At 39.8% G+C, this 27,126-nt stretch overlaps 1 protein-coding gene across 1 annotated transcript in view; it reads left to right on the top strand.

The window, feature by feature from the left end:
- The first annotated feature begins 25 nt into the window (after nucleotides 1-25).
- SUDS3 (SDS3 homolog, SIN3A corepressor complex component) overlaps nucleotides 26-27,126 on the top strand; it is a 43,216-nt gene continuing 16,115 nt past the window's right edge. Inside the window, exons 1-6 of the mRNA XM_044673793.1 lie at nucleotides 26-161; nucleotides 6,128-6,197; nucleotides 13,837-13,892; nucleotides 15,690-15,761; nucleotides 19,750-19,769; nucleotides 21,257-21,413. Of these exons, the coding sequence (XP_044529728.1) occupies nucleotides 26-161; nucleotides 6,128-6,197; nucleotides 13,837-13,892; nucleotides 15,690-15,761; nucleotides 19,750-19,769; nucleotides 21,257-21,413 (511 nt within the window). The remainder of the gene's footprint in view (nucleotides 162-6,127; nucleotides 6,198-13,836; nucleotides 13,893-15,689; nucleotides 15,762-19,749; nucleotides 19,770-21,256; nucleotides 21,414-27,126) is intronic.

Raw genomic sequence — 27,126 nt, forward strand, 5'->3', positions numbered from 1 at the left:
CGGCGGCGGCGGCGGGGGCGGCGGCATGAGCGCGGCCGGGCTGCTGGCCCCGGCCCCGGCCGGAGCGCCGCCTGCCCCGGAGTACTACCCGGAGGAGGAGGAGGAGTTGGAGAGCGCAGAGGACGACGAGCGTAGCTGCCGTGGCCGCGAGTCCGACGAAGGTGCAGCCCGTCGGGCCGGGGGAGGGGGGAACGAGTGAGAGAGGACTGAGAGCGGGACTGTAGCACCGCAACCTTCCCCCATGCCTGCCGTGCGCTCTACTCGATCCGGGCTGAATTTAGTCCTTCTCCCAGTGTGACCAAGGACTCCAGGGGCGGAACGGGCTATCGAGTCCAAACTTTTCATTTCTGATGCGGGAAATGTCGAGGGACCCTAAGCCAGAGTCCCCTTTTTAGGGGGGAAACGGAACCCTTAAACTTTAGTCCTGGGATCTCTGCCTCGAGGCTAGACGTGAAAGGGAGGGGGGAGGGTGCCTCTGAACTTGTCCCCCCACCCCCCACCTCCGTTTTACCGCGGAGGAAACTGAGTCCCATCCTCTCCCCCAGAACCCTTTAGAATCTCTTTTCTCGGCCGGTTTAACTCAAAAATTACTTGTGTGCCCCTCTACTTGCGTTTATTAAACGTGCACCCCTAGCGAAATTGGCCCTTGGACTAAACTTTGGGAATACTAATAAAAGCAAAACAAAAGACTAGCTGCTCTCTAGGAACTTACATTCAAATGGGAGAAGACTACACAAAAGGGATGGAGGTACCTCCTTTGAGCCCTTCCCCCAACCTCTGCTTGTGTCTCTCCAAATTACTTTGTATTATTTCGATTTTTCTACCTATGATGAATATCTGAAAGAAGGCATTTACTTTGTATACATTATGTATAACATACTGTTTCCCACTGTTGGATTAGTCTTCCAATGTCATTTATTTATTTATTCAGTTCTTATTTTCTTAGAATCTTAGTATCCCATTCAAAGCATTATAGTGGTAAGGGATAGGCACTGGGGGTTAAGTGACTTGCCCAAGGTCATCACACCCGTAGGAAGTATTTGAAGCCAGATTTGAAGCGACTTCAGAACTGGCACACCAATCCACTGTATTACCTAGCTACCTTTGAACAATCATTTATTGAAACTCCTACTGTATATCAGGTTATGGGAATACAAGGATTGTGTTAAGAGGCTTTTGGGGGGCCTTTTTGTAAGAAAAAACTGTTTATGACATGGGCTGACCTCAGATACTTCCCAGCTTTGTGTCCCTAGACAAGTCTCTTAACTCCCATTGCCTAGCCTCTATTGCTCTTCTGCCTTTGAATTTCTAAGTCCGAAAGGTTTGGGGTTTTGGTTGGTTTTTTGTTTTCAAAACCATTTTAATGGCTCTGTGGATAAAGTAGTGGATTTGGAGGCTGGAAGACCTGAATTTAAATTTGGTCTTTCCTTGCTATTTTGACTTTGAATACGCCTGCCTCCATTTCCTCTACTGTAGGATGAGGATAATTACTACACTTAACCTCTTTCTGTGGGTTGTTGTGAGGATCAAATGAAATATTTGTAAGTCTGCCCTCCCACATAGAAGGTGCCATATAAATACTGGCTATTGTTTTTATTTAATAAGTATATGGGAGAGATGCCAATATTCAGTTAGAGTAGGGAGAATCTGGATTCTAGCAATGACTGACCTGACTGTGACTTCTAGCTAGCCACTTAACCTCTAGGTGTCTTAAGGAATTTTTAAGACTTATGTTGTAGGAACTATCTGTTTATGGTGCTTCCTGTGATTGTGTGGGCCAGTTCTGTTATACCAAGAAAGAGCCTCTGTCCTTTAGGAGCTCACTTTCCTTTCCTTTGTATTTATTGGCCAAGAGGGTGTCATCTATGGGAGTACTCAATACAGGTCCTTTCCCAAATTCCTGGAATCTTGACAGCTTGGAAAATGTTGAGTAAATACTTTTTGAATAAGTAAACTTTTTTCATACTTGAAGGGCTTTCACCTGGAAGTGGGATTGGATTTCTTCTAGTTGAATTCTGTTTCTGATACTTAGTAGCTATGTGACCCTGGGCAAGTCACTTAACCCCTGCCTATCTTAATGGAGATAATAATAGCATGTCCCTCAAAGTGTTACTTAGATCAAATGAGATTTATATGTATATATGTATATGTATACATATATATGCATACATACACATATTTATGTATATGACATATATAAAGTGCTGTGCCACCCTTAGACTTTTTTACTTTAAACCTTAACTTTAACACATTCTATACAAACTAGCTATTTTTGGCCCCAAAAGACAGAAGTCTGAAGCAGTGGTTAGAAGCTGTTACATAAGATCCTTCTTATGACTGAAGATGTCCAAGGGAGGAATACTGCCTTTAGGGTATCCTTTAGGAGCCAGAACATTAGAGGTCTTCCAGAAAAGACTTTGGTGCTTCTGTTGGTTATGAAGGATAGAGAGAATTTTCATTTAGGGATAGATTGTATCTGGTTTTCTCTGAGAGTCCTTTCAAATCTGAAAGTTCTTGTTAATTTTGGGGAAGGGACCTTAGCAATCATAGGATCATGAAGACTTGAACTGTAATAGTGTAATATACCTCTTAGATAGGAACCTCAGTGGTTATCACCCCAACTCCCTTGTTTTGCCAGTGAGGAAACTAAAACCTCAGGTTAAGTGTCTTGTCTAAGGTTACACAGTTAGGAAATAGCAAAATTTGGAATTTGAACTTAGGATCCTTTGATTTCACATTCAGTGGTGTCATTAGTATGGCTTAGTCCTTGTATGATATACATGCACTGGGCTTTTTGCTGGCCTGGTTTTGGCATCATCTCTTTAACTCTCCCCTGACCCCATCTTCTTCCCTATTTCCTGGATAACTGACCCACTCATCTGTGTTCATTAGAGTTCAGAGACATTTGCTATTCTTCTCCAGAGTCAGAGCTAAAAGAACCATTTAGTCTAAACCCTCTTATTTTGCAGATGACAAAACTAAATGAATAAAAAAAAAATGGAAAAAGCAGAAATGTTGCCTTAGGAGCTTATATTCTGATGGGGGAGACAACACATGAAGGGGAATGGGAGGTGGGGAGGAGAGGCCATAGTGACTAAAGGGGCCCTAATGCCCTCATTTTACAGATGAAGAAACTGAGATCTAGAGGTGAAAGAACTTGTTCAAGGTCACAGGTAGTAGTGGTAAAGGTGGAATGTCAGTTTGTTTTCTGCAGTTCCAAATTGTAGTGCCCTTTATAGCACCCCACTGCCTCTTAGTGAGAAAGTCACTGAGATAGTGAGAACTCATCAGAAAACATGGTTGGCATGTTCTTTCCAGGAATAGATTGTTAATTTGGTTAATCTTCCCAGAACAAGAAGTGGCAACTGGTGGGGGGATGGCAGGGAGGCACCTGGGATGCAATATGGTCAGGCCTAGGGCCAGTTAGATTCCAGTTAAGTGGGTAGTGGACAGCAGGGCAGGAAGATGGTCAGGGTGCCACATGGCTTGCACCTGGGGTTTACTAAGGGCTTCTAGGTAACTAGCATAATTAGGATTTGACTAAGTCTTTTGAGTCCAAATCTAGGATTCTGCCTTAAATTACATGAACTCATTTTAATAATTAATATTTTTATAATAATTATAGTTTTTTGTAAATGAAACCACTCTTGGAGGTAAGTAGAACAAGCTTGCTTACTCGTGTTTACATATGGGGACATGCAGAGAGAAAGGATGTGGTAGAGACTGGTAGTGTAATGGAAAAAGACCTGCCCTGGCTTCAGAAGGTAGATTCTACTGCTCTTTGCTGTTGTTAATGTTCTTATGCAAGTCACTGTACCTTGAAGGGTTGTAAAAATCTCCAGGTTGTAAAATTACTGTTTTCTAATGAAATATTTTCTAAGCCTTCTTGTGTCTCTAAATCCTGTGATTGTGTTTTAATCAGACTGTCTTGGGTAAACTCTGAGGGCATGGACAGTTTATAGTTGAACCCCAGGGCACTTAGGTGCTTAATAAGTGCTTATTAATTGGTATTAAATCTTGGATTTCCCTTCTTACCCTTTCCATTATTTAAAAAATCTTCCCCCTACTAGATGGGTCCACTTCCTCCCATAATCCTAGGATTGGGGTCACCCTAGATGCACTTTACGACATTATTCTTAGATCTATACTGTCAATTTTTATAATCTTATTTTTAGATGCTTATTAAATTCATTGACATGAAACCTGAAGTGAAAGAGAAACCTAGAGGGGATGGGTCAGTTAAGCAACAAGGCTTTCATTAAGCTTCTAGTATGTGCTAGGCACTGTACTAAGCTCTTTTGCTACAAAGAAAAAACTCCAACCCCCCCCCCCCCCAACAAAGCCCAGTTTCTGCTCTCTAAGAGCTCAGTTTAATAGGGGTTATGCAAACAATAAACAAGAGATAGAACCAGAGGCTAAGATCAAGAATGACAAGGAATAGTTTCTTGCTGAAGGAGGAACTTCAGGTAAGACTTGAAGGGAAGCCAAGAGTTAGAGGTGAGGAGGGAAAAAATACCAGGCATAATGGAGAGCCAGTGAAAAAGTGCTTGGAGTCAGGACATGGAATGTTGTGTGTGAGGAACTGCACAGAGATGTATGTCTCTGGTTGACAGTGTAGATAGAGAAGAGTAAGGTGTCACAATACTGGAAAGTCTAGAAATTAGGGGCACAGAAGCAGGGTTTTTAAAAAACCCTTTAGCTTCCGTCTTGGTATCAATACTGTGTATTGGCAATGGGGGTTAAGTGACTTGCCCAGGGTCACACAGCTAGGAAGTGTCAGGCTGGATTTGAACCCAGGACCTCCTGTCTCTGGGCCTGACTTTCAGTGCACTGAGTCACCCAGCTGCCCCCAAGTGTCTTTTCAAAAGGGGAGGAAAGGGAACAGACTATCAAGGCATGGGCAAGTCTTACTGGTCCTGGGGAGAGATAGAGGGAAGAGTGCTAGAAGGGACTTGGGGGCCTAGAGTTGCTAGGCCAAATGAATGGATTTGAACTGGGTGGAGAAAGACTGCTAGAACTTGGCCGTGCTCTGAGAGCCTTGCCAGAAATATGGTAGCTGGCTATGTTTATATTTGGGCAGAAATGGAGTTGGAAAGTTGAGTTGACTAGTTGTATTGATCGGCTTCACTGCTCCTCAGTTTCCACAGACTTTAGGCTTACGCTGAATTTGGGTTGTCCGGGGATGTGGCTTTGATTGTTTCCAAAGGGACATTTGTTCATTGGCAATGCTAGGATTGCTTTGGGCACTGTAGTCTCTTTATTTTACTGCTGGGCTTACTCCTAAAATAGCATTACACTAATTTTGTAGAGCACATTTTGGAGGGAGGGACATGGCTGCTCTTAACTGGAACATCAAACACAGTCTATCTGAATGGCCAGGAGGGGGAGCAGTGATATCAGAGCTGAAGTCTGAACAAAGTGATGGTCTGGTGGGCCATAGAAAATTTTGGCCATTTTACTTGGCCTAAAGAAACTCTTCACAGTGACATGAACTAATTTAACTATTAGTCATGTTACTTTCTCCTTAATATCCCCCAAATCCTGAAACGATATAAAAGGGATTGTAAGCTGTATAAGGCCAATAAGGGATTGTTTCTTTGTACTTGTATCCCTAGTACAGTGCCTGGCACATGAATACTTGCTGTTTTCTTGATTATGGATGGGTCTTAAATGCTGGTGTTCTACTTTTGAATGCCTGATGTGAACTCTTATATGGCTTATCATTCTCATGTATGAATTAAGGATGTTTATGCTGATGTGGACTCCCTAAAGGACTGAAGGTTTTCTCAAATTGCTTTATAGCTGGTGATTTAAGTCCTAGTTCCTTGGCTTAGCTCTTCTGTTGCTTTTGCCAGAAGTGGCAAATTTGTGCCTGGCATTCCTGTTCTTGAAGTCACTTTTGATCTCCATTTTCCTTGTCACCATTTCAGTTCGAAACCGACTTAACTGCTCTGCAGCCAGGAGTTTCAGGGAAGCTCTGACAAGTTTAAGAGACTCATAAAAATATGGCTCTTAAATATACTTCAATTCTACTTGCTGTAGCTGCCATAAACAATTAAAAGAAAAACAACTAAATCTCTGTTGTTGTTAGTTCCAACTAATAATCTTTCCTCTGTCTTTCATTCAGATACAGAGGATGCTAGTGAAACTGACCTGGCAAAGCACGATGAAGAAGATTATGTTGAAATGAAGGAACAGTGAGTAGTACACAACTTCTTTTGCTATTGTTTTGATTTTTCTTTCCTGTGGTTTGAAATGGACAAAATGTCTTGTTAGAAAAGTGTATGTGAGGATCTTAGTCAGTTTGGATTGGGTAGCATGTATGTTTGGATTAAAAAAAAAAAGAAGAACCTTCCAAAGGCAGGGGTATTTTTTTTCCCTATGGCAGCATAGAATATTAGAGCTTTATTTTTATAGATTTTCTTTCTAATATCCCTGTTTTATAAATGAAGCAAGACCCAGAGTTACTAAGGACTTCTCCAAGGTCACATAATCAGTATCTATATATTTGTTTTTTCTTGCCTTTGCTTTTTTTTTTTTTTTTTAAACATTTAGTTCACTTTTCATTTGGAGGATAGAAGCAAAGGTTATCCTGCAACATTGTTCTCTTCCCTTCTCCATTAGAGGATATGATATAGACTAGTAGAGCAAATCTTTGTTATCTAATTCTGCTCATTACATTCAGGTAGGACCCAATTGAAATCATCCTAGAGTAATTTAAAAAAAACTATTCTGTTTTGTAAAGGCAGGATAGAATTTTGATCTCTTTCAGTAATCTGTTAGGATATGTGGACAAACTTTACTCAAGAAAATTATTCACCTGTTTAATTGATCTACCCCTCTCTACTTCCCCTCCAACCCATTTTCTGTGTGTACATGGAGAAGGGTTACTCACCATTCTTCTATTCTGCTAATTGTTCCAGACCTTTAAAGAGATTTGAAGACTAGGATTCCATTTTCTTTAACTGTCTTTAAGTTATATAATACCATTTCCTTTCACTTTCTTTCAAAGATCCTAATTATGATCTCTTTGTGGCCCTTGTAAGATTCTTTTCAAATCTGAAAAATGCTCAATACTGTGTATTCCTTTGTATCCAAAGTTCTTCTTCCTTTTTGGGTCAGGGACCCTTTTGTCAGTTTGTTGAAGCCCTGAGGACACCTTTTCAGAATAATGGTTTTAAATGCATAAAATAAAGCACAGAGGATTACAGATCTCTTAAAAAACAAGCTCACAGCCTGGATCCCAGCTTAAAAACATTTCCTTTGTATTAGAGATCTTTCAGGCTATGCCACTTGTGTTTTTATCTCAACATCATTTGAAAAAAAAAAAAACCAACAAAACTGTGTATTTAGTACTTGTTACTCTTTCCATGTCTCTTTTAAAAATTCATTTTGATCCTGAAATCTTTATATTGTATTTATATATAACTGGTAAACATCTTTACTGGGCATAATTCATGCTGAGAAAAAGTGGACAGTTTGATGATCCTTTCTAATATTCTTTTCAGCCTTTGTTAAGCATATTCGATCTCTGTCATTTGTCCCCTGAGCTAGAAGTCCAGATTCCATTTTCTGATACCACTCTTTTCATTAGCTATCCACTTCTCAGATTAGTTTCTCTTCTGCCACCTTGCTTTAAGTGGGCATATAAATGGTACTTCCAGTTGTTTTTCCCACCGTGAGATCTCAGAGAACTAGGCTTTGACTCATTTCTCTGATCTACCCTCTTAGAAACAGTGTCTAAGGCCCTAAGCTCAGTGATGATGTTCTCATCCCATCATCCCCATCCATGAAGTAGTTAGGGAACATTTGTATGTATTCCAGTTGTAGTTCCTCTTCTCTACATATCCCTCAATTTTTTTTTTAAATTTTATTTTAAACCCTTAACTTCTGTGTATTGACTTATAGGTGGAAGAGTGGTAAGGGTAGGCAATGGGGGTCAAGTGACTTGCCAGGGTCACACAGCTAGGAAGTGTCTGAGGCTGCATTTGAACCTAGGACCTCCCTTCTCTAGGCCTGGCTCTCAATCCACTGAGCTACCCAGCTGCCCCCTATCCCTCAAGTTTTGATAAACCTAGATGAATGCATGATTCCATTAACATGATTGTCCTCTGCCAGTGTAAGTGGTAACCCATCCCTACTTTTTTAGCCTTGGAGATTCTTGTCCAGGTCTTCCCATAAATTATTTTAAAAGAATTTACTTTATATGTTGATGACCATCTTCTGTGTGTTTAAAGATTTCATGGATATCAGTACTGACTTTATCTCCTATCTCTCATTTTTATTCAGCTTAGCTCCTGGCCATAACTATCCTTTATATGGTCATTATTTTCAATAATTTTTCACACAGAAATCTTGATGGTCATATGTTGCCTAAGGCCTACTTACATGGTCTGTGATTATGTGCATCTTTGATTCTTCTCAGATCATGATATTCATGATAGTAGTAGCATGAACACAAGAATATCAGTGCTAGAAAAATGAGCTTTTGTAACTTGAAGTAGCATAGTATCACTGAACTGTGCTGTATACTTTCCCAAATGTGATCCACCCCAATTTCTTCCTCTTCTATTCTGAGCTCCATTCATTGGCCAGCTACGGATAGCTTTTTTCCAAGAGCAATATGCTAATTTATTAACTTGAGGCAGTGTCCATCTTACTGCATTTCATAATCTTGGTAGCACATATATATATTCTGCAGTCCTGCGGATTGTCCAGTGTGGATGGCTAGGCTGAGCTTTTTTGAGGGATTATAGATCTTCCTGAGCAGGCTCTGTGTACAGTCAACATAATGTCATCAGCAAATCACCTTTAGGGGATGTCCTTATCTCTAGGAAACCCTTCCTTTGATAGTACCTGGGCCAGTGAGGTGGTGCCTTGAATAGACTGCCAAGTCAGGAAGACTCACTTTTACAAATTCAAACCTGACCTCAGACATGTCCTACCCCTGGGCAAGTTACTTCACCATATTGGCCTCAGTTTCCTCATCTATAAAATGAGCTGGAGAAGGAAATGGCAAACCATTCCAGTTTCTTTGCCAAGAAAACTACAAATGGGGTCACAAAGAGTTGGACATTAACTGAATTGACTGAACAACAACAGTGTAGGAATGTATGATCTGACCCAGCAGATTCTGTGACTGCCATACTTTATTGGTGAGACAAGCAGCCTCTTCCATCTCAGAAAAGCCTCATACCTTTAGAATCTTGGTGTTAGCTGCCCCTTCTTTCCCTCTGTCCCTTGGGCCCTACTTTTTTAGCTTTTTTAAATTCTGAGAAGGATCAAATCTCACCACCTGCCCTTGCTGACCCTTTTTCTTCTCATTGAAGCTTTTCTTTTGTTTCTTTTAAGAATTTAATGCTTCATTCAGCCTTGTGTTCTGGACCTCTCTGTGTGTTTTTGCTTCAGGCCTTCACCTGCTTAAAACTTGCATAGCCAGTGATCTCCTCTTCCTAACCGTTCACCCCTCTGAACCTCCTTTTCTTAGTCTCCTCTTATGGATGCAGGACTGAAGATAGAGGTGAATGTTTGAAGGCTCTTGCTTTGGCTTTCAGAGAGAGATCTGGGATTGATTTTCTTATTGGAGATCATGACTGCAATTTGGGCTTCTTTGCATTCACCTTAATGCTCTATTGGTTTTATTCCTGCTCTTTACACTGAATTGGTAGGAATTCCTCTGCTGTTGATACGATTCTCCTAAGCAGCATTTTGTTCTTGTACTTTTTTGCTCCATTCTTTTGTTCCCTTTTCGTTGACTGAATGGGATTTTTTTCGGTCATAGTAAGACACAATAGCTTTGTAGCCATAAACAAATACATTTAGATACAGAAAAGAAAAATCTAAAATTGAGTGTGCATGAAATATTAAATTATTCTTTACAATTTATCATCACTAAGTGATACATTTCTGAATATATGTACCTCATGACAATTACTATATACAGAACATTAGTTGATGCTTAATAATGGCCTTCTCTTATCATGAAAAGCATAAACTGTTTCAGTATAAAACATAAGAAGCTCATGGAAGTAATTGATTTAAAAATTAAAATTAAAGATTAATTTAAAAATTCTGTGCAAAATTGTTCAAGTAGAATTTTAGTGCTTAACCAGCTGTCTTAAGTGATTAATTTGTAATAGCTAAATTGGTTTTCATAGAATAATAAATTCTATGAAGAAGTAAGGTGATATAGTAGTTAGAGCGCTGACCTTGGCATCAGGGAGATGTGTGTTCAAGTTCTTCCTCCAACTGTGTTACTTTTACCTCTTGGTCCATTGATGTTTTAAGACAATTGCTAAATTAAGTTTTTTTTTTTCCACTAGGTCATTATATCAATTTTTCTTTTTATCAGGGCAAGTCACTGCCTCTTTTTTACTCTGTTTTAGTAGTCCAATGTTATTCTTTGTAATAGAGAACAATCATACCTACCCACATCTTACCCTAAGTAGGGTTAAAATTTCTCTTACTTTTTAACAGTTTTAAGACCTATGCTCTTTCCACTTCTTTATTTCTACTCTAGGGCATGTTTTAGGATACCACTTTTGCTACTTAAAAAAGCTATCCATTTTCTAAGTTTCCTAGATTATTAGTCATTGTGAATTTTTCCTTCTTTGATCATATTTCTAGTCATTTACTGCATATCTCTTTCCTGTGATTCTAAATCACTGTGAAGGTTCTTGTAATATCTTCAGACTCTCCTAGTTTTATTTCTGTTACAGAGTCTGGTTTTTGGCTTTTTTGGGCTCCCCCTCTTTTTTTTTTTTTGAGAGGTAGGACTGGTTTTATCTTTGATATCTTTTCATCAGTCAGCAAATATTTATTAAGTTTTGCTTGCTTTGCTTAGTTACTACATACTAGGTACTATGCCACGTACTAGGAATTAAAAAAAAAAAAGGTTAAAAACAACCCTTTAACCCAAAGGAACTTAAATTCTAATGAGGGAATAAATAGGCACACAGAAGATATGTAGAGTTGTATTTACTCATTGTTTGGAGCCTTTTATTTGGCCATTTTCTTTTTTAGTTTTTTATAAGACTATTCACATGGGGGTTTCTTCCTTTTTCCTTTTTTCTTGTTCTCTGATTTTCTTTGACCCACTTGGCCTTGTTTTCATCAATGCAATACAGTCATAGGACTTATTCAGCTATCTTATTCAGTGACTTGTCAGTATATATGGAATAGTTTTCTCCCTCCAAACTTTGGAGCTCTTAGAGAAGGGGGAGGGAGGGAGAGGAAGTACATGTGTAAAGTCATTTTATTCTACATAAAATTATAGTGCTCAGGCTTTTATTTAATCATGACCTCTCTGTCCTCTGGGAAATCTGTTACCATCAACCTTACTCTTTCTCATATCTTAATCTTCCATGTGAATTATATCACTTCTTTTCCAGTGACTGTTTCCCCACAATTGCACCTCACTAGCTATTTTCAATTTTCACTCTCTTCCTCTTAAACATTTTCTCCTTATTCCCACAAAAATTGTCCCCTGTCTGACATCATTCCTGGCTTTGGAACAAATTGAGACCTTTATGAAAAGTTCTTATCTTCTCAGCTTCGCACTCTAGGAATCCTGTTTTGTATATATTAGTGTACCTCTTTCCAGACATGAGGTGCATGTTCCCAGAGCTGTGTCTGAGAGGGACTGAAGGGTTTCAGTTTCCAGCTGGTCTTCCCTGTAATTCAGTCTGTTAGCAATCTGAATCACTGACATCTTCCTTCATTATTGAAATGGATAATGTTGAAATTTTGAGTCAGATATTTCACATTGTATACTGTAAGAGGTAAAAAGAGGCTTTGGTTGGGTGGATATTAAAAGATTTGGTCGCCAGGGAATTGAATAATTATCAGTTCCCAATTAAAGAATAACTTCAAGTCAAAATTACTTTTATGGAAGTTTATTTACAAATGAGAAGAGGAAGATAAAATAAGGAAAATGAGAAAGTATAGGATAAGTAATCTAACACACAAAGTAATTTGCTCTGGCCCCCTTGCTCAACTCAGGCAGATCTAATTAGCCCCCAGTCGAAGGTGGCTTAGCTTTGAGTCCAAGGCCAGAGGGCCCCGGAGGGTTGGAGATGAATGAAATAGAAGCTTCATTCACAGAATCTCTTTTTAAAGATAGCAGTTACTTTAGAAAAGTCCAGGAAAATTTAGTCTTTACACTCACCACATGTAATTCTAAGGGAAAGATTTAAGAACAATGCCAGGGTCCCAGGTCCAGCGTTCCTCCAGGTCCAAGTCATGAACAAGAAGAGAGCTACAGGAAGTTGTCACTCTCTTTTAAAGGAGCTTCTTTTGTGTCCCTTCCTGTGCCTTCCTCTTAGTTTACGTGTCCAGTCACAACAGCCGCTTTTCTTAGGACTGCCCAGGAGGTAGTCAGTAAATTCTGATTCATCACTCACAGGAGCACATATGGGTCACAGACCTCTCAACTTGTGAATTAAATGGAGTTGTTTACACTTTTGGTGATTAGATTTGAGAATGGCAAAGGTAGATGTAATCTCATTATCACAATACTAAAGAGAGATTTCCAGCACTTGATGTTACTTCCCTGACAAGTTCTTCTGAACATTTATATTTATTTATGTAATTTTTATATTAGCAATCGTCTCCAAATTTTGGTGTTCTTTAGATTGGGAGAGAAATGTTATGTAAATTCCTAATGTTTGATAGTGATACAGTGATATAGTATACAGTGATACAGATACAGTGAGTGGTAAGCACTTGTATTTTGAATCCCTGGAGCAAAAGAACCTTACCTGACTTTAAAAAAAAAAAAAAAAAAAAAAAAAGATGGGGGGTCAGGATTGGTGTTTTAGTAATAATATATGAGAAGAACATTATTCAGTTCTGTTCATTTTTTTCTCTGCAATTTTGGGGATATCTTCAGAGTACAAATGGAGTTATTTATTGGACTGTGAGCTACATGTGAAACCTACCATTTAGAAAGTCAATTACACACTCTGGCAAGTCTCTATCACCCATCAGGCGCTGGGGAAATGTCACCTCTCACCTTCTAAGGGAAGCTTTCTTGATTTTTACTTTTTTCAATATTGACTGTTCCTCTCCAGATAAGACTTAATCTGGTTTTAAATGAAATAAAAAAAAGATTATTTCTGATCCTGCCTTAAAAAAAGATTAGTGCAGTTTAGTTAGCTTAGAATTTAAAAACTCATAGTTTGTTTGGAAAGTACCAAAAATATCTGTAAAGAGCCATAATAGAGCTCTTTTTGAGTTTATAATCTGTTCATGAAATTGATATAGTAGTTATGTTTCATACTAAAGTAGATAGAAATAGTTGTGGCTGTCTTCATAGTGGCTGGGGTTTCCCCACTGTTCAGTTGCTCAGTATGGTTGGTGCTTCTAAGCCTACCTCATGATGTCTTCTTTTTGACATATACTTGCATTTTGCTCATCATCATATATTAATGTTTATTAAAATTCATAGCCCTTCAGGTTTTAGATGAAGTCACCAGATTTGCCAGAGTTGGACCCAGAAAATAGAATATAGTCTGAGGAAAAGATTCATATATTCAGAGCTGGAAAGGACCTTCAAGGTCATTAATAAGTTCAACCCTTTCATTTTACAGGTGGGGAAACTAAGGCACAGGTTAACAATGTCTTCCTTGTGTGTGTCCCCAACTCCTAAAATGAAAACCCTAGTATATCGACAAATACATTAAGAAAGACTGGAGAATTGTTGTCCTTCAGATAATGACACTAATGAAATTCTCACTTGACTCCAGATATCTCCTGTGTGTTTGGGTAACATGTACCTTGATTTTCTCAAGCAGTTTTTGTGTTTCTTTTAATGCCACTTTAAAAATTTCTCTGTAGGATGTATCAGGACAAACTGGCATCTCTCAAGAGGCAATTACAGCAACTGCAGGAAGGTTGGTGAGGTTTAATATTTTCCATTGTTGAGCAGAATTCAAAGTGCTGTAAATTTCTAACCACCTACAGTTAATTTCCTCATTGTTGTTCAGTTGTGTCCGACTCTGTAATTTCTTTTGGCGTTTTCTTGACAAGATACTGGAGTGGTTTGCTATTTCTTTCTCCAGCTCATTTGACAGATGAGAAAATTGAGGCAAACAGGGTGAAGTGACTTGCCCAGGGTCACATGGCTTGGAAGTGTCTGAGGCCAGATTTAAATTCAGCAAGATAGGCCTTTCTTTTTGATTTCAGGCCTGGCACTCTGTCCTAGCTGTTCAGGTTTTCTTCATAGAAAATTTTAAATCTTACCTAGCTTTCTGTGGGCTGCCTGTCTTACCTTTGGATTGCAAACTCCTTCTGCTATTGCATCCTGAGTTGATACAAATGTATTTTGATATTTTAAAAATAAAGCACAGGGGGTAGCTGGGTAGCTCAGTGGAGTGAGAGTCAGGCCTAGAGATAGGAGGTCCTAGGTTCAAACCCGGCCTCAGCCACTTCCCAGCTGTGTGACCCTGGGCAAGTCACTTGACCCCCATTGTCCACCCTTACCAATCTTCCACCTATGAGACAATACACCGAAGTACAAGGGTTTAAAAAAAAATTTTTAAAAATTAGTTAAAAATAAAGCACATTTTAATTTCTTGGGCCCAGACTTTTTATTTTATTATTGTGGATGTGCTCCCAGTGTAATAACTCTTTACTAATGGGGATCGAGAACATGCCTGTAATTTATAGTCCTAGCCAGTTGTCTGAGATACTGAGGTTAGTTGACTGGGCCAGGGTCAGTTACTAGTATGTGTGTATAAGCAGTGCCATGGCTGGCTCTAAGGCAGTGATGGCAAACCTTTTAGAGACTGAGTGCTCAAATTTGCAACCTTCATGCCACATGTGAGCCTCCTACCTTACCCCAGACAGGGGAGGGAGGAAGCACTCCCATTGGGCTGCTGGGCAGTGTCAGATCATGTGAGAAATGTCCTTTGGCATGCATGGAGAGGGGGAAGGACGTAGGTCCGCAATGTGGCTCTATGGCATTCTGCCTATATTACTATTAGTACAAGGGAAACATTGTGTGAGTAAGTCTGACAATTTCAGAATGTCTCAGTATATTCTCAACCAAGTATAGAAAGAATTCAGAATTAACTACATTAATTAAGACTTCCTTTCCTTATTCGTTTATAGAGTTGAGATTTGAGTAGAATACTCATGATTGGCTCTATGTTGTACCATCAGCACACAGGTGAAGTTGCCTTCTCTTAAATGCCTTTTGGTTTGTCCTCAATAATTTATCCTTCAAGAAAGGCCCATCTTGAATTTGGCTCCATAGTGAATAATTTAGAGTTAAATATTTAGGTATTTGAATGTAATGAAAATATTTAAATGGAAAGGAATTGAATCCAGTTCAGGGAGGGGTTTAATATATGCTAAATACAGTCGTATGTAGGATTCTGAAATCACTACCCAATGTGAACTAAAGAAAAGGCTTTTATTTGGAAATAAATCTCCTTCAGTTGAAGTGCTTAACTTTCCACCTTTCACAGTGAGAATTTTCCAAACACTAGTTTTATATTTTTAGTGTATACTAACTTGTGTGGATATTTTTTTGCCTTTCAAAGAGATCTCACTTTTGGGTTGCATCATATTTGGGGGTGACCCATTTCATACTATTTCAGTGCTTAAGTCAAAAATTAATTTTAATTAACTTATATTTTGAAAGTAGGTTGATTTTCAAAGTAAACTTTGTAAATTATTTATATCAGGTACATTACAGGAATATCAGAAAAGGATGAAAAAACTGGACCAGCAATATAAAGAAAGGATACGAAATGCAGGTAAGGAATTAGAACATTTTCGTGAAAATGAAGCACTCTCTGCCTGTTTTTCTTGAACTAAGTATTGGTCTAAAATTGGTCTGGGCCAGAGTGATCAAATATGGGGCCACAGGACTCCTAGACATCTGAACATAATGTACGTAGGAAATATTTCATAGAATAACAACATTTTGTGCTGGGCACTGTGCCAAGCCCTTTCACAATTGCAATCATTTGATCCTCACAACAACCCTTGGAGGTAAGTGCTATTATTGGCCTCATTTTATAATTGAGGAAACTGAGGCAAACAAGTGACTTGCTCACACTTATACAGCTGTCACACAAATGTATCTGAGTCTGGATTTGAACATAGTGCTCTATTTACTTTGAGCTCCTCATTATTGGGCTGTTCCCTTTGCCTAGGAGGGAGGAATCTCCAGGGTTTTCTGGCTGATACCAGCATGCCTGGTGTGACTATGCAGTTGTAGGCCCTGAAATGGAATGGGTATTTAATTTAAGGTCATCCTAGGGCAAGGAAGGGGAACCTTTTAGTGTTGGAGTGCCAGGCCCCACCCCTACCCCACCCCCCAGACTGAGTTCTGTGCTGCCCTCCAGAGACCTTGTGCCATACCCTTCCCCCACACCTAGTGCCAAGTGCTCCCTGCCTTGCCCCTCTCTCCCCGCCAGGGAAGGGAGAAAGTGCTCCCACTGGGGGTGAGTGTGATGAGGAATGTCCTTAGCAAGTGTAGAGACAGTGAGGGGAATGTCCCGAAATCTCTGCTCCCCTCCAGCTCTGCCACCTGTGAGCTGCTCACCTTTCCCCTTATGTGTTCCCATTGGGCTGCTGGTCAGAGGGGTTGGCGATATGAAAAAAATGTCATTAGGTAGGGTGGAGAGGGGAAGAGGAGGAGGGGGGCCGACTCATGCCCGCAAAGAGCACTCTGCGTGCCTTCTTTGGCACCCGTGCCATAGGTATGCCATTACTGTCCTAGGGCCTATTTCTGGGATTAGAATTAGAATGACTCCTTTCCTTTCCTAGGAGTGTGTGCTTGCACTTTTGAGGTTCTCTTTCAACTGCTCCAAGTACACTTCCCTAGGCTTCCCATGTTTTCTAAGATGGAAGTATCTGGAGAAGCTGAAAGGCGCCTCCTTGGTCTGTTATAGAACAACAATTCATTTGGCAAAGAGTGTATATAGGAGCTCTTTGTGTCACCCTGTGGAGGAGGCAAAGAACTAGAACTTATGACCTCAGCCCTCCAATTGGAGAGATCAGATATTCAGAAATACAAAGATAAATATAAGAGCTGAGTAATACAATATTAGTAGAAGAGTTGTTAGAGGGAGTATGTGGTTAAGTTTGCCAGATGAATAAACCAGACAGCATTGGAAGTTCGTAGGAGGCAAAGTTCCCTCTGGACATAGGAAGTACTCGGTGAATAGTTTAGTCTAGCCTCTCTCAGCATTTTTTGAAGTCTTATCAGGTACCTTCTTGGCCAGTAGTGAACATAGTGAAAGACTGGGAATACTATGGCTACCATTATTGGCCCATTTGGGGCCCTGGTACAAGTCACTGAACCACTTTTTCCTTTAGTTTTTCTATTTCTAAAATGAGATTGATGATAATTATACCTTTAGTACTGCCTAGGAATATTGTGAAGGCTCCTGAGAATTGATTTGTAGAACTTTAAATTTCCTAAAGGCACTGTATGAATACGGAGGAGCCCTAAAGCTGTTTTGCTTTTCTTATTTCCATTTCCCCCAAATCCTTTTCCTGTAAGTAAACAATTTTTTTTTTCCAAGTGATAATACCAAGTATTGTGAGAACTGGTATAACTCAGAGTTGGATGAATCTTTAAGACTCTTGTCCTTTCCTAATCAATCCCTCTTAGTGGTAAAAACAAATAAGACCTGAACAAAACAAAGTGCTAATTGTCAATTTGATGTGTAAGTGAATTTCTAGAAATACATCTGGACTTTAGCAATTTGACAGTTCATCTTGTTGTCATGATGTTGAGGCTGATGGGATAATGGAACTAATTCCCAGGTTTTAATGGAATTTAGAGATCTCATAGTCCAGATTGAGAAACCAAAGCCTAGAGAAGAGAAACAACTGGCCTAGAGCCCCACAGGTCATAAGATCAGAGGGTGGCTCCAAAATAAGTCCCTTACTTTATAGGGGGAAATTGGCTCATCTTGTGAATGCAGTTGCAACACAGTTAGCAAGGAACTATAGGTTTGAACCCAGGTCATCTGACTCCACATCCAGGGCTGGCAGTGAGGTAGAGCAGTGGAGAGAACACTAGGCCTAGAGTCCAGAAGACCTGGATTCAAACCTGGCCTCAGACCCCTTTCTATCTATGTGACTCTGGGCAAGGCACTTAATTGCTGTCTGCTTCAGTTTTATCAGCTGTAAAATGAGGATAACAGCACGTACCTTACAGGATGGTTGTGAGAATCAAATGAGATAATATCTGTAATATGCTTAACACGTTGTCTGACACATTAAGACACATAATAAACGTTTATTCTCTTCTTTTCTACTTCCCTAGATCATATCTTTCTTGTTAGAGAGGAGCTCATCTGTTCCTTTCCCCCTCCCCTTTCCATGCTTAAAACTCACTCATACTTCCTTGGCCTATTGTCCTCTAGACTTCAATGGACCAAGACCCTAAGTTGAAATTGCCACATGAAAAGAAACTAGAAGCCCCTAGGTCTTTTCAGCCTATGAAGACCATGGCTGGGAGGGAATTGAACCGAAGGGTTAGACTATTGATTGTCTAGGTATATTATGGGCCCCTTTGGCTGGCAGTCTGGTGAAGCCTATGAATTCCTCAGTATGAGGATTTATTTTCATATACCATATTAATTTCTATGTCAGGACTTTAGAGGGGCTTCCTCCTATCTACTGCTTTTTATATTTTCTTTGTTCTTAAGAATTCTAAGGAATGCTTTCCTTTTAATAAAATTTGGCTAATAGAAAAAGGAGGCAATGATTCTCTTCTGCCTGTGACCTCCATCATTTATGGTATAGGGAAGGGTTGAGAGTTTAAAAGATTACCTCCTAATTAGCTATTTACCAATTAGAGAAGTTGTGGGATGTTCAAGGGAGGGGCTGAATAATGAGCTCCTAAAACTTTATTTTTAGATCTACTTGGAGAACCTTTAGGTCTTAGGTCATCACTGACCTTTCCATCTATTGGCTATAATGCTAGCCTAACCAATAAATTGGTACTCTTAGCCAAAATCAAGTCTCTTGAGATAATTTATTTATACATTGGAAGAGTGTTTTTCTGTGGACAAAAATTCAGAAAATTACAGTGGAAAGCAATTAATTATATTGAAATACAGATATTAAAAAAATTTTTTTTTAAGTTCATGAACTTCTGGTTAAGAATCCTTGATCTAGTCCAATACCTTCATTTTATAGATGAGGAAACTAGACCCAGAGAGGTTTTATGACAGGGTCAGAGAAGTATTAAATAACAGAATTGGGATTCAAGTCTAGGTCCTCTGGCTCCAAATCTGATGCACTCTCTACATGACCATGTACATGTTAGTCTGAGTGCAGACATACCCTGAGGAGGCTCAAAACCTAGGAGCTGCTGTGCTGAGGGGCCAGATCTCCACTCTATATTTCTCCTTACTTGGTTAGGTGATGGTTATTGACCCTCCTTCCTTTTCTGGTCTTGAGTGGGCAGCTTGATCACATTCTCTCTAGAGTCCATCTTGGATAAATAAAGGTTTAAATTTCAGGAGAATGTGTCTGTCCTAATAATTATTGATCCTGGTCCATACTGATCTAGAAAGATCTATCCAGAACAGTATCCCTCCTAGGTGGAAGTACATTCTCTTGTATCTCTCCCTCTCCCGTGCATATGTTTGTGATTTTGAGAGTTGGTTTTTGTAATCATGCTTCAAAAAGCAGTTGACTCTTACAAATGATTGCTAATGTTGCACTGGAAAGGTGACAGAACTGAGCATATCTAATTGTATGCTTTATCTCTTTCAGAACTTTTCCTCCAGCTGGAAGTAAGTACCATTGACCTGCTAGAAATGTAGATTCACTTTGTGATCAGCATTTTGTTCTTCTAAACCAGGTGCCTACTCTTTCAGAATTTTCTAGGAAGCTTTGCTTCCCACTCAGGTTGTCATAGGGTCATGGAATGAGAGTTCCCATACTGAGTATTCATCTTTGCCATGGTGGGACTATTGAGTGAGTGTTTGGTGTCACTTTAGTAGTTCTACCTTTTTGTTCCTGGCTGTTGGTTTTTGCTTATCATCAAAATGGATTGAGAGTCGCTCTCTAGTTTTAATTACCTAATTTTAAGGACAGTTGGAATATATTTTGAATTGCAGTGTGCTTTGAATTGTAATGGACTATTATTCAGATACATTGGTTCTCCATCTTACCTTGCTTTTAAATTAGTTCTTTGGTAGACACAGAGCTGAAGTGCTGTGGGCCATTGGACAGAGTGCTGCCTTTAATTTCTTTTCACCTTTTGTGTTGGGTATACATGCTGCTTTTGGGATGGGTGCTCAAGGTTTTGGCATTGGCATATGGGTTGTGGTGTGAGTGCCTAGCCCTGTCTCATGTGAAGAATAAGGGATTTGTTATCATCGGAAATAAGACCTTGTTCCTGGATTGTTAATCCTCTTCCTTTACACAATTGGGAAAGGAGTTTTATAGATGCTGAGATTGTCATTCCAGTGTCATTTCTGTTTCATTATATTATTTTTTTTTAGACCCTTACTTGGGAACATTAGTAACAACTCTTAAGACAGAAGGGTAAGGGTAAGGGTTGGGGAAACAGGGTTATATGACTTGCCCAGCTAGGGACTGTCTGGGGCCAGCATTGAACCCAGGTCTTCCTGACTCCATAGCTGGTGCTCTATCCACTGTGCCACCTAACCATTCCCTGTTCCATTATATTTTAAACTTATTTTATCAAATCCCAAAATGAAACTTGGCTTTCTTTCATTGTTGACTTTTGGACTAAATTTGAATATGATGATTTTTCTTTTTAAAAAAAAATGAGGTATATTTTTAAAATATTCTAAACTTGGGAATCATGAACAAAAACATTCAAATACATAAAATAAAATCATGAACTGCAAATTAGTACCTTTTTTAAAGAAAGCAAAAGCATGCTACATGTTCCTCGTCATTCTTTTTTCACTGACTTCTCTAATGTCTTGGGTAATTTTATTTCCTATTCACTGGTAAAAACCAGTGAGGCTATGGGAGCTGATTAAAGGAAAATATGCAGTCAAAGATCTGTTTCCAAAAGTATGTGGTATGAGTTTAAGCAAAAGCTGAGTGTGCCCCATTCCTCTTTTAACTGGCAGACCTGTGGGTGGGCACATGGTTGGCTATTGAGGCTGCTACAACATGGATGCCACCAGTCAGGAGAAATGGGAGTAGAGGGCCCACACTGTCAGTGAGAGCCAGCTTTGAACTGGAATGTTGGTGGTTGCTGCCTTCCTCTCATCCCATGCTCCTCTTTCACTTTCCCTAGACGGAACAGGTGGAGAGGAATTACATTAAGGAGAAGAAGGCTGCTGTGAAGGAGTTTGAGGATAAGAAGGTGGAGCTAAAGGAGAACCTGATTGCCGAATTGGAGGAGAAGAAGAAAATGATTGAAAATGAAAAGCTAACCATGGAACTGACAGGAGGTACCAAGATTGGAGGGCATATAAGATCCTCCTGGCCCAGGAGGAGTCTAATCCACTGTCTACTTCAGTGATTCCCAAAGTGGGTGCCACCGCCCCCTGGTGGGTGCTGCAGTGAGCCAGGGGGGGAGCGGTGATGGCCACAGGTGCATTTATCTTTCCTATTAATTGCTATTAAAATTTAAAAAAAAATTAATGTCCAGGGGCTTTAAGTAATATTTTTTCTGGAAAGGGGGCGGTAGGCCAAAAAAGTTTGGGAACCACTTCATTACCTTTTTTCCTTGGATTCTCTTCCCTCTGACATTCCACCTCCAGAATTACTGGATTGAATTGGGCCAAGCCAGTTTTCTGTTGGTTTCTCTTCTTTGTCTTGGGTAGAGTATTGTTTTTGTGGTCAAAAGGCTCTGACTTTCAATCCTGTTTTTCCTTCCCTACTTCTGTTCCCTTGGGGAAATGACTTGCCTTTTGTGTGTTTCAGTGCCTTCCTCTGTAAAATGAGGGAATTGCCCTAGAATCAGGAATTCCTAACCTTTTTTTGTGTCACAGATCTGTTTGGTCTGTGGAGCACTGCTCAGAATAATATTTAAGTATATAAAGTACATAGAGTTATTAAGACCAAAAAAAAAAACAGTTATATTGACAATTATCAAAGTGTCGTGGGGTTTTCTCCCCCCTAAAAAATAAGTCCTGAGATCTCAGGTTTAGAATCTTAGGCTGGATGATCCAGCTTTAAATCAAGGAATTCAATGACTCAGATGCCTTAGACACATTAGTTCATGGCCTTGGGAAAGCCTCTCTTTTTATATTGACTGTAGTGTAGGAAGTCCATTTTCTTTATGGCCCAAATGGAGTTGGTATCATAGAAAGAGCACCAAATTGGGTGTTAGGAGTCCTGAGTTCAGATTCAGCCTCAGTTATGACTTAGCTTTGTGACCTTGGTCTAGTCATTTCCCTTCTTAGCCTTAATTTTCATGTCTAAAAAATGAGGGTCCTGGACTAAATATTCTCGAAGGTCCCTTTGAATAGGCCCCCATTTGCCTATGGCTTTTTTCATGAGTTGAACAAAATATATATATAAATGAAGTGTTGCTCCAGCAGAAGGAGTGAAAGCTGAATGTTTTCTGTTAAAAGCAAAGTTAAATTGTCTTCAGATCAGCTCCCTACCTCCATCTTCTAGGATTTATTAATCTACATATGGGAACTCAGCAGGGTGTAGGCAAGTTTAAGTGAGAGGCAATAAGGGCTGACTCCCGTCTGTTGCCATATGTAGACTGATGAATCCTAGAATGAGGCAGGGCGGGAACTGGCTGGAAGTTAGTTTCTTGGAACTTGTCTGTTTCTCTTTGTGAGCCCTATAAGAAAAGTTGTGAATGGACTTTGGGGTCTGGCATGAGTAAAGTGCTAAGCTTTTGTCTTTAGCCATCCTTTAGCAGTCCTGTCCAGAATGTGTGAATGAAGGCTTTGTTATTTGTTAGTAGCTTCATCTGGAGCCACACCATTTCAGCTGCTTTCTTTGTAACTCACTTTGAAACGAAGAGGGGTAATTGAAAGCTTTATACCCGCTGGGCACTCCATGCCAGGGCCTATACTGTACTGCCTCCATGGATTGTCTTCTCAGTTACACAAACTTTTGATTCCTATCTTGATTCCACCCACAGAAATGGTGGAGGCAGAGAGTGGGTTGGGCCTCTTTGAAAAATTGGTTCTGTGATGGATTCCTTAGTGAAGGGTTTTGCAGAAGAAATGACTTTTCTAAATGCCTTTCAGAGAGACCACAATAATATTTCTTATGTGTGTGGACAGGCCAGAAGAGGGAGCTTTGAACAGCAGTACCTTATTTTGTACTTGTGAGAATGTTTTTTTAATTAGACTGATAACTGTGCTGGCCCTATCTGTTACCCAGTTTCCCTGCCTGTTTCTCTACTTGCACCATTTTCTTTGCCTGTGGTTAAGGCTGGCACTGATACATTATCACTCTCTGCTCTACCCACCAGATGTTCATGTGATTTCATTAGGCAAGTGGGAAATATAGCCAGCTCATGGACTCTCCCCTTCCATCTGCAGAGAAGAGGATTATCGTCTTACCTGTGATTTGGCATCAGGATTGTTGAAGTGAGAGATGCATTGTCAGGCCAGGCAGTTGCTGCAGTTCCTGCCAGAATCCAAACTGGGTCATGGGGCATCCTCAGTGACTAAGAGGATGAGTCCAAATGGAAACAAAAGACAACTGGAGGGGCATCATTTTTTACTCAATAAAATAGATTACAGAGGCACATTTGAATCCAGGCAGGGGTACTAAAAGTACCAATTTCTTTCCTCAAGCCATTTGGTACCCTTGGTGTGGAAGGCACTGCCAAGGTAATAACTGATTGTCACAAATAAAGGTACTAGGGCCGGAAGGATAATTAGCCTTTCCACAGATGGTGCTGCTATGGTATTGAATTAAAGGCCTGATTGCATGCCTGTAATTGAGTGACTTGTCTCACCTTTATGGACCAGTGCCATCCCAGTTCTGCTGAGATCTGTCCAGAAGAGAGATTTTTCTAAAAAGAAGTCCTTTACTTGAGAAAATGAAGAACTTTTTTTCCCCCAGAAGTAACTAGCGTTTGGAGCTGATTAGACTGTTGGCTCAGCTGACATGCTCTTGAAAGCTAAATCACCTGGGCACGACCTGTTCTCTTAGGATTCAGCCTTGATTACTTGATCCACTTACATGGCCTTGATATTTGTAGCACAAACCATGCTGACCTCCAGGCTTCCTGCCTAGAGGATTTTGGCAAGTTCTGCAGGTTGTGATGGAAATGTAGAGGGGTACACTTGATGCTATACAAGAGGAAGTGACTTGATTTGAGAGAGGCTCTGGCTCTCAGGATAACCTGGAAACAGGGATCCTGAAACAAGCAGTGAAAACTAGATATGTCTTCTAGTTTTTAAACCATCCTTTGTGCTCCATAGTTGTTTGGCTTTCAGTTGTCAGGCATTTCCTGTTGCTTTTGAGATATGTAATCTTGGCTCTTTTATCACACTGTCCCCTATGTAAATTCCTTGAATCTATGTGGTACTATAAAGCTAAGATTTTGGGGATTTTGTTGAGTGCTTTCTGGAAAATTGCCATTATCTCCATTTTACAGATGAAGGAACTGGGCCTCAGAGCGGTTAAGACAAGGTCATACCCCTTGGTTGGTGGTAAAATTGAACCCAGGTTTTCCTATCAGTCCACTTGTCATTGACCTCCTGCCTCTTTTATATTGCTTTCTATTCGTTAGAAAGCACTTAATTTATGTTTTTGCATTGGTCCTCACAATTGGAGACTATTGGGAAAACCAGGGTTTATTTTTTTATACTGGTGTGAGATTTTAAAGCATTCAGAAACTTTGGTTTAAAGATGCCAAGGTAGGCCTAGTTTATCTCACTGTCCCTTAACCTCATCAATTGTCTTCCGCATTTAATTCAACAAACATTAATTGCAGTGGTAAGTGCTGACAGTACAAAGACAAAATCACATAACCCATGACGTCAGGAAGTCTCCATTGTAGTAGGGGACGTGTCCATATCCTGAGATTAAGAGCAAAGTGATGTTAGGAAAGGAAGCCAAAAACATTAACCACTGAGGGTTAATTTTGGCAAATGTCACAGGTGGAGGGAGCACTTAGATTAAGTGTGAAAAGAAGGCTGGGAGAGGAGGACAAGGGAGGTAGTAAGTACAAATGCAGAGATATGAGATAGATTGTTGTTTGGTGAAATATTGGTTGTTCAGTTAAGCTGCAACAAAGAGTGCAACCTGGAAGGATAGGTTTATGTCAGATTGTAGAAAACTTGAAATGACAAACTAAAGAATTTATATTTTACTATTTATTTATTTGTATGTTTGTACCTTCAGCCTTAGAATCAATACTCTATATTGGTTCCAAGGCAGAAGAGTGGTAAAGGCTAGGCAATGTTAAGATAGATTGGAGCGGGAAGAGATAGGCAAATCAACAAGCAGGTTATTGCAACAATGAGGAGGACCTGTATCATGGACCATCAGGTTGGTGTGAAGTCATAGGAGAGAAGGCAAACTCTACAAAAGGGTGTGCAAGAATGAGGAGTTGAAGATAGCTCCTCGCTTGAGAGCCTGGGAAGGTGGTGCTACGTGGTGCCTTCTACAATAATAATGGGAGGCAGGATAAAGGGAATATTTGAGGGAAAACACAATGAGTTCTGTAAAATGTGATTGATATCATTTATGGCAGTGATAAGGTTTCCAAAATATTTGGGAAATCAATCATTTGTAGGTTATCTTAACAGCATGTTCTTTCTTTTCTTCTCTATTTCCTCCCATCTAAGTCTTCATTGGCCTTAATGGCCTAACAGCCTCTTGTTAGAAGAAGAAGACCTTTCAGAACCCAATTCAGACTGATTCTTTCTGCTTTCCAAGACACATATATTATGGCTCTTTCTTAGGAGACCCTTTTATCTTCATGGAAAGATCATGATAAAGATGTACAATGCCATTCTTCTCAATCCTTTTAACAGCCACCATTTTTTGTGGATCTTACTCAATGCTTTGTTTTCCAGGCCAATAAGTATTCATAATATTCAGGCCATGTAAAAAATGTTAAAGAGCATATAATTTCTACTTGAGTCTTAAACTTGCAGCTTCTGGCAAGAGACACTTTTGCAGTTACAGAGTAGCTGAAAAACTGATGCCACAGTGTAGAAATTTGTAGTTGAGGGACTGCAATTGGAGTTATTTGGCCCATAGCCCACTTAAATTGTCTGAAAGTGCATGATCTCTTCCAAAAAGGAGTTCTTTCCCCCCTAGCTATTTCTCATCTTTTCTGAGTGCCGTCTTATAAGCTAGGTTTGAATATTTGTTGCTTATTTTCCTGTCTCTCCCTGTACCCAGAGACAAGGGCTAATAGCTTTATTCCCATCATCCTTGTGCATGCAGAGATGCACTTTGCCCAAGTCCTATCTTCTAACAGTTTTCAGCTATGTAACTGCCCTTTGACATTGTAGGGCATTGTGGTTATTAAAATAATCTAGGATCTGCCTTTACTTTAGTGGAATGAACCTTTATGGATAAATTTCCATTCCAACAAGCCATCATTTCTGCTTTGCCTCTAGTATTTTGTTTGAATAATAATGATCTGACTTTATTGAGGAATCAGGTTTGACTTTTTCCCAGGGAGTAGCATTTGCTGTAGTAAGAAGCCACAAATGGTTGTAAAAATAAAAGAAACAAACCCTGAATGTATTAATGTAGTAAAATATGGTATAAAAGCCTCAGTATTATTTATTGGCCATTGGCTATTAAGAGCAGTTTGTAAACCAACTTCTAGGAACCATTTGTCCATTGTGAGGGTGAATAGCCAAATCCCTGAGTTCATTGCTACAAACATAGGGATGGCCAATGCTATTGTAAGAAATAAAATTGGGCCTCTGAGCCTTATTTTTCATAAAGTTTTTTAGTTAGTTGGATAGTGATAGAGAGAAAAAGGCCTGTTTTAGCTAGCCACATGGGTGGTCTCAGCCTGGCCACCGTAGCAACTCCCCTAGCACCATCACCTGAGATGGAGAGAGAACACTTCCTGCATCATTGCTTTCTAACCTCTCCTTTCACATCTGGTTCAAGTTCATAATCATATCTGGGATCATGCATGTAGATCATAGTCCTGTGACCCATGCTAAGTGACACAAACTTATGCAAACTCACACAGGCTCATACCAGATG

Source organism: Gracilinanus agilis, chromosome 1, assembly GCF_016433145.1.
Source record: "Gracilinanus agilis isolate LMUSP501 chromosome 1, AgileGrace, whole genome shotgun sequence".
NCBI lineage: Eukaryota > Metazoa > Chordata > Mammalia > Didelphimorphia > Didelphidae > Gracilinanus > Gracilinanus agilis.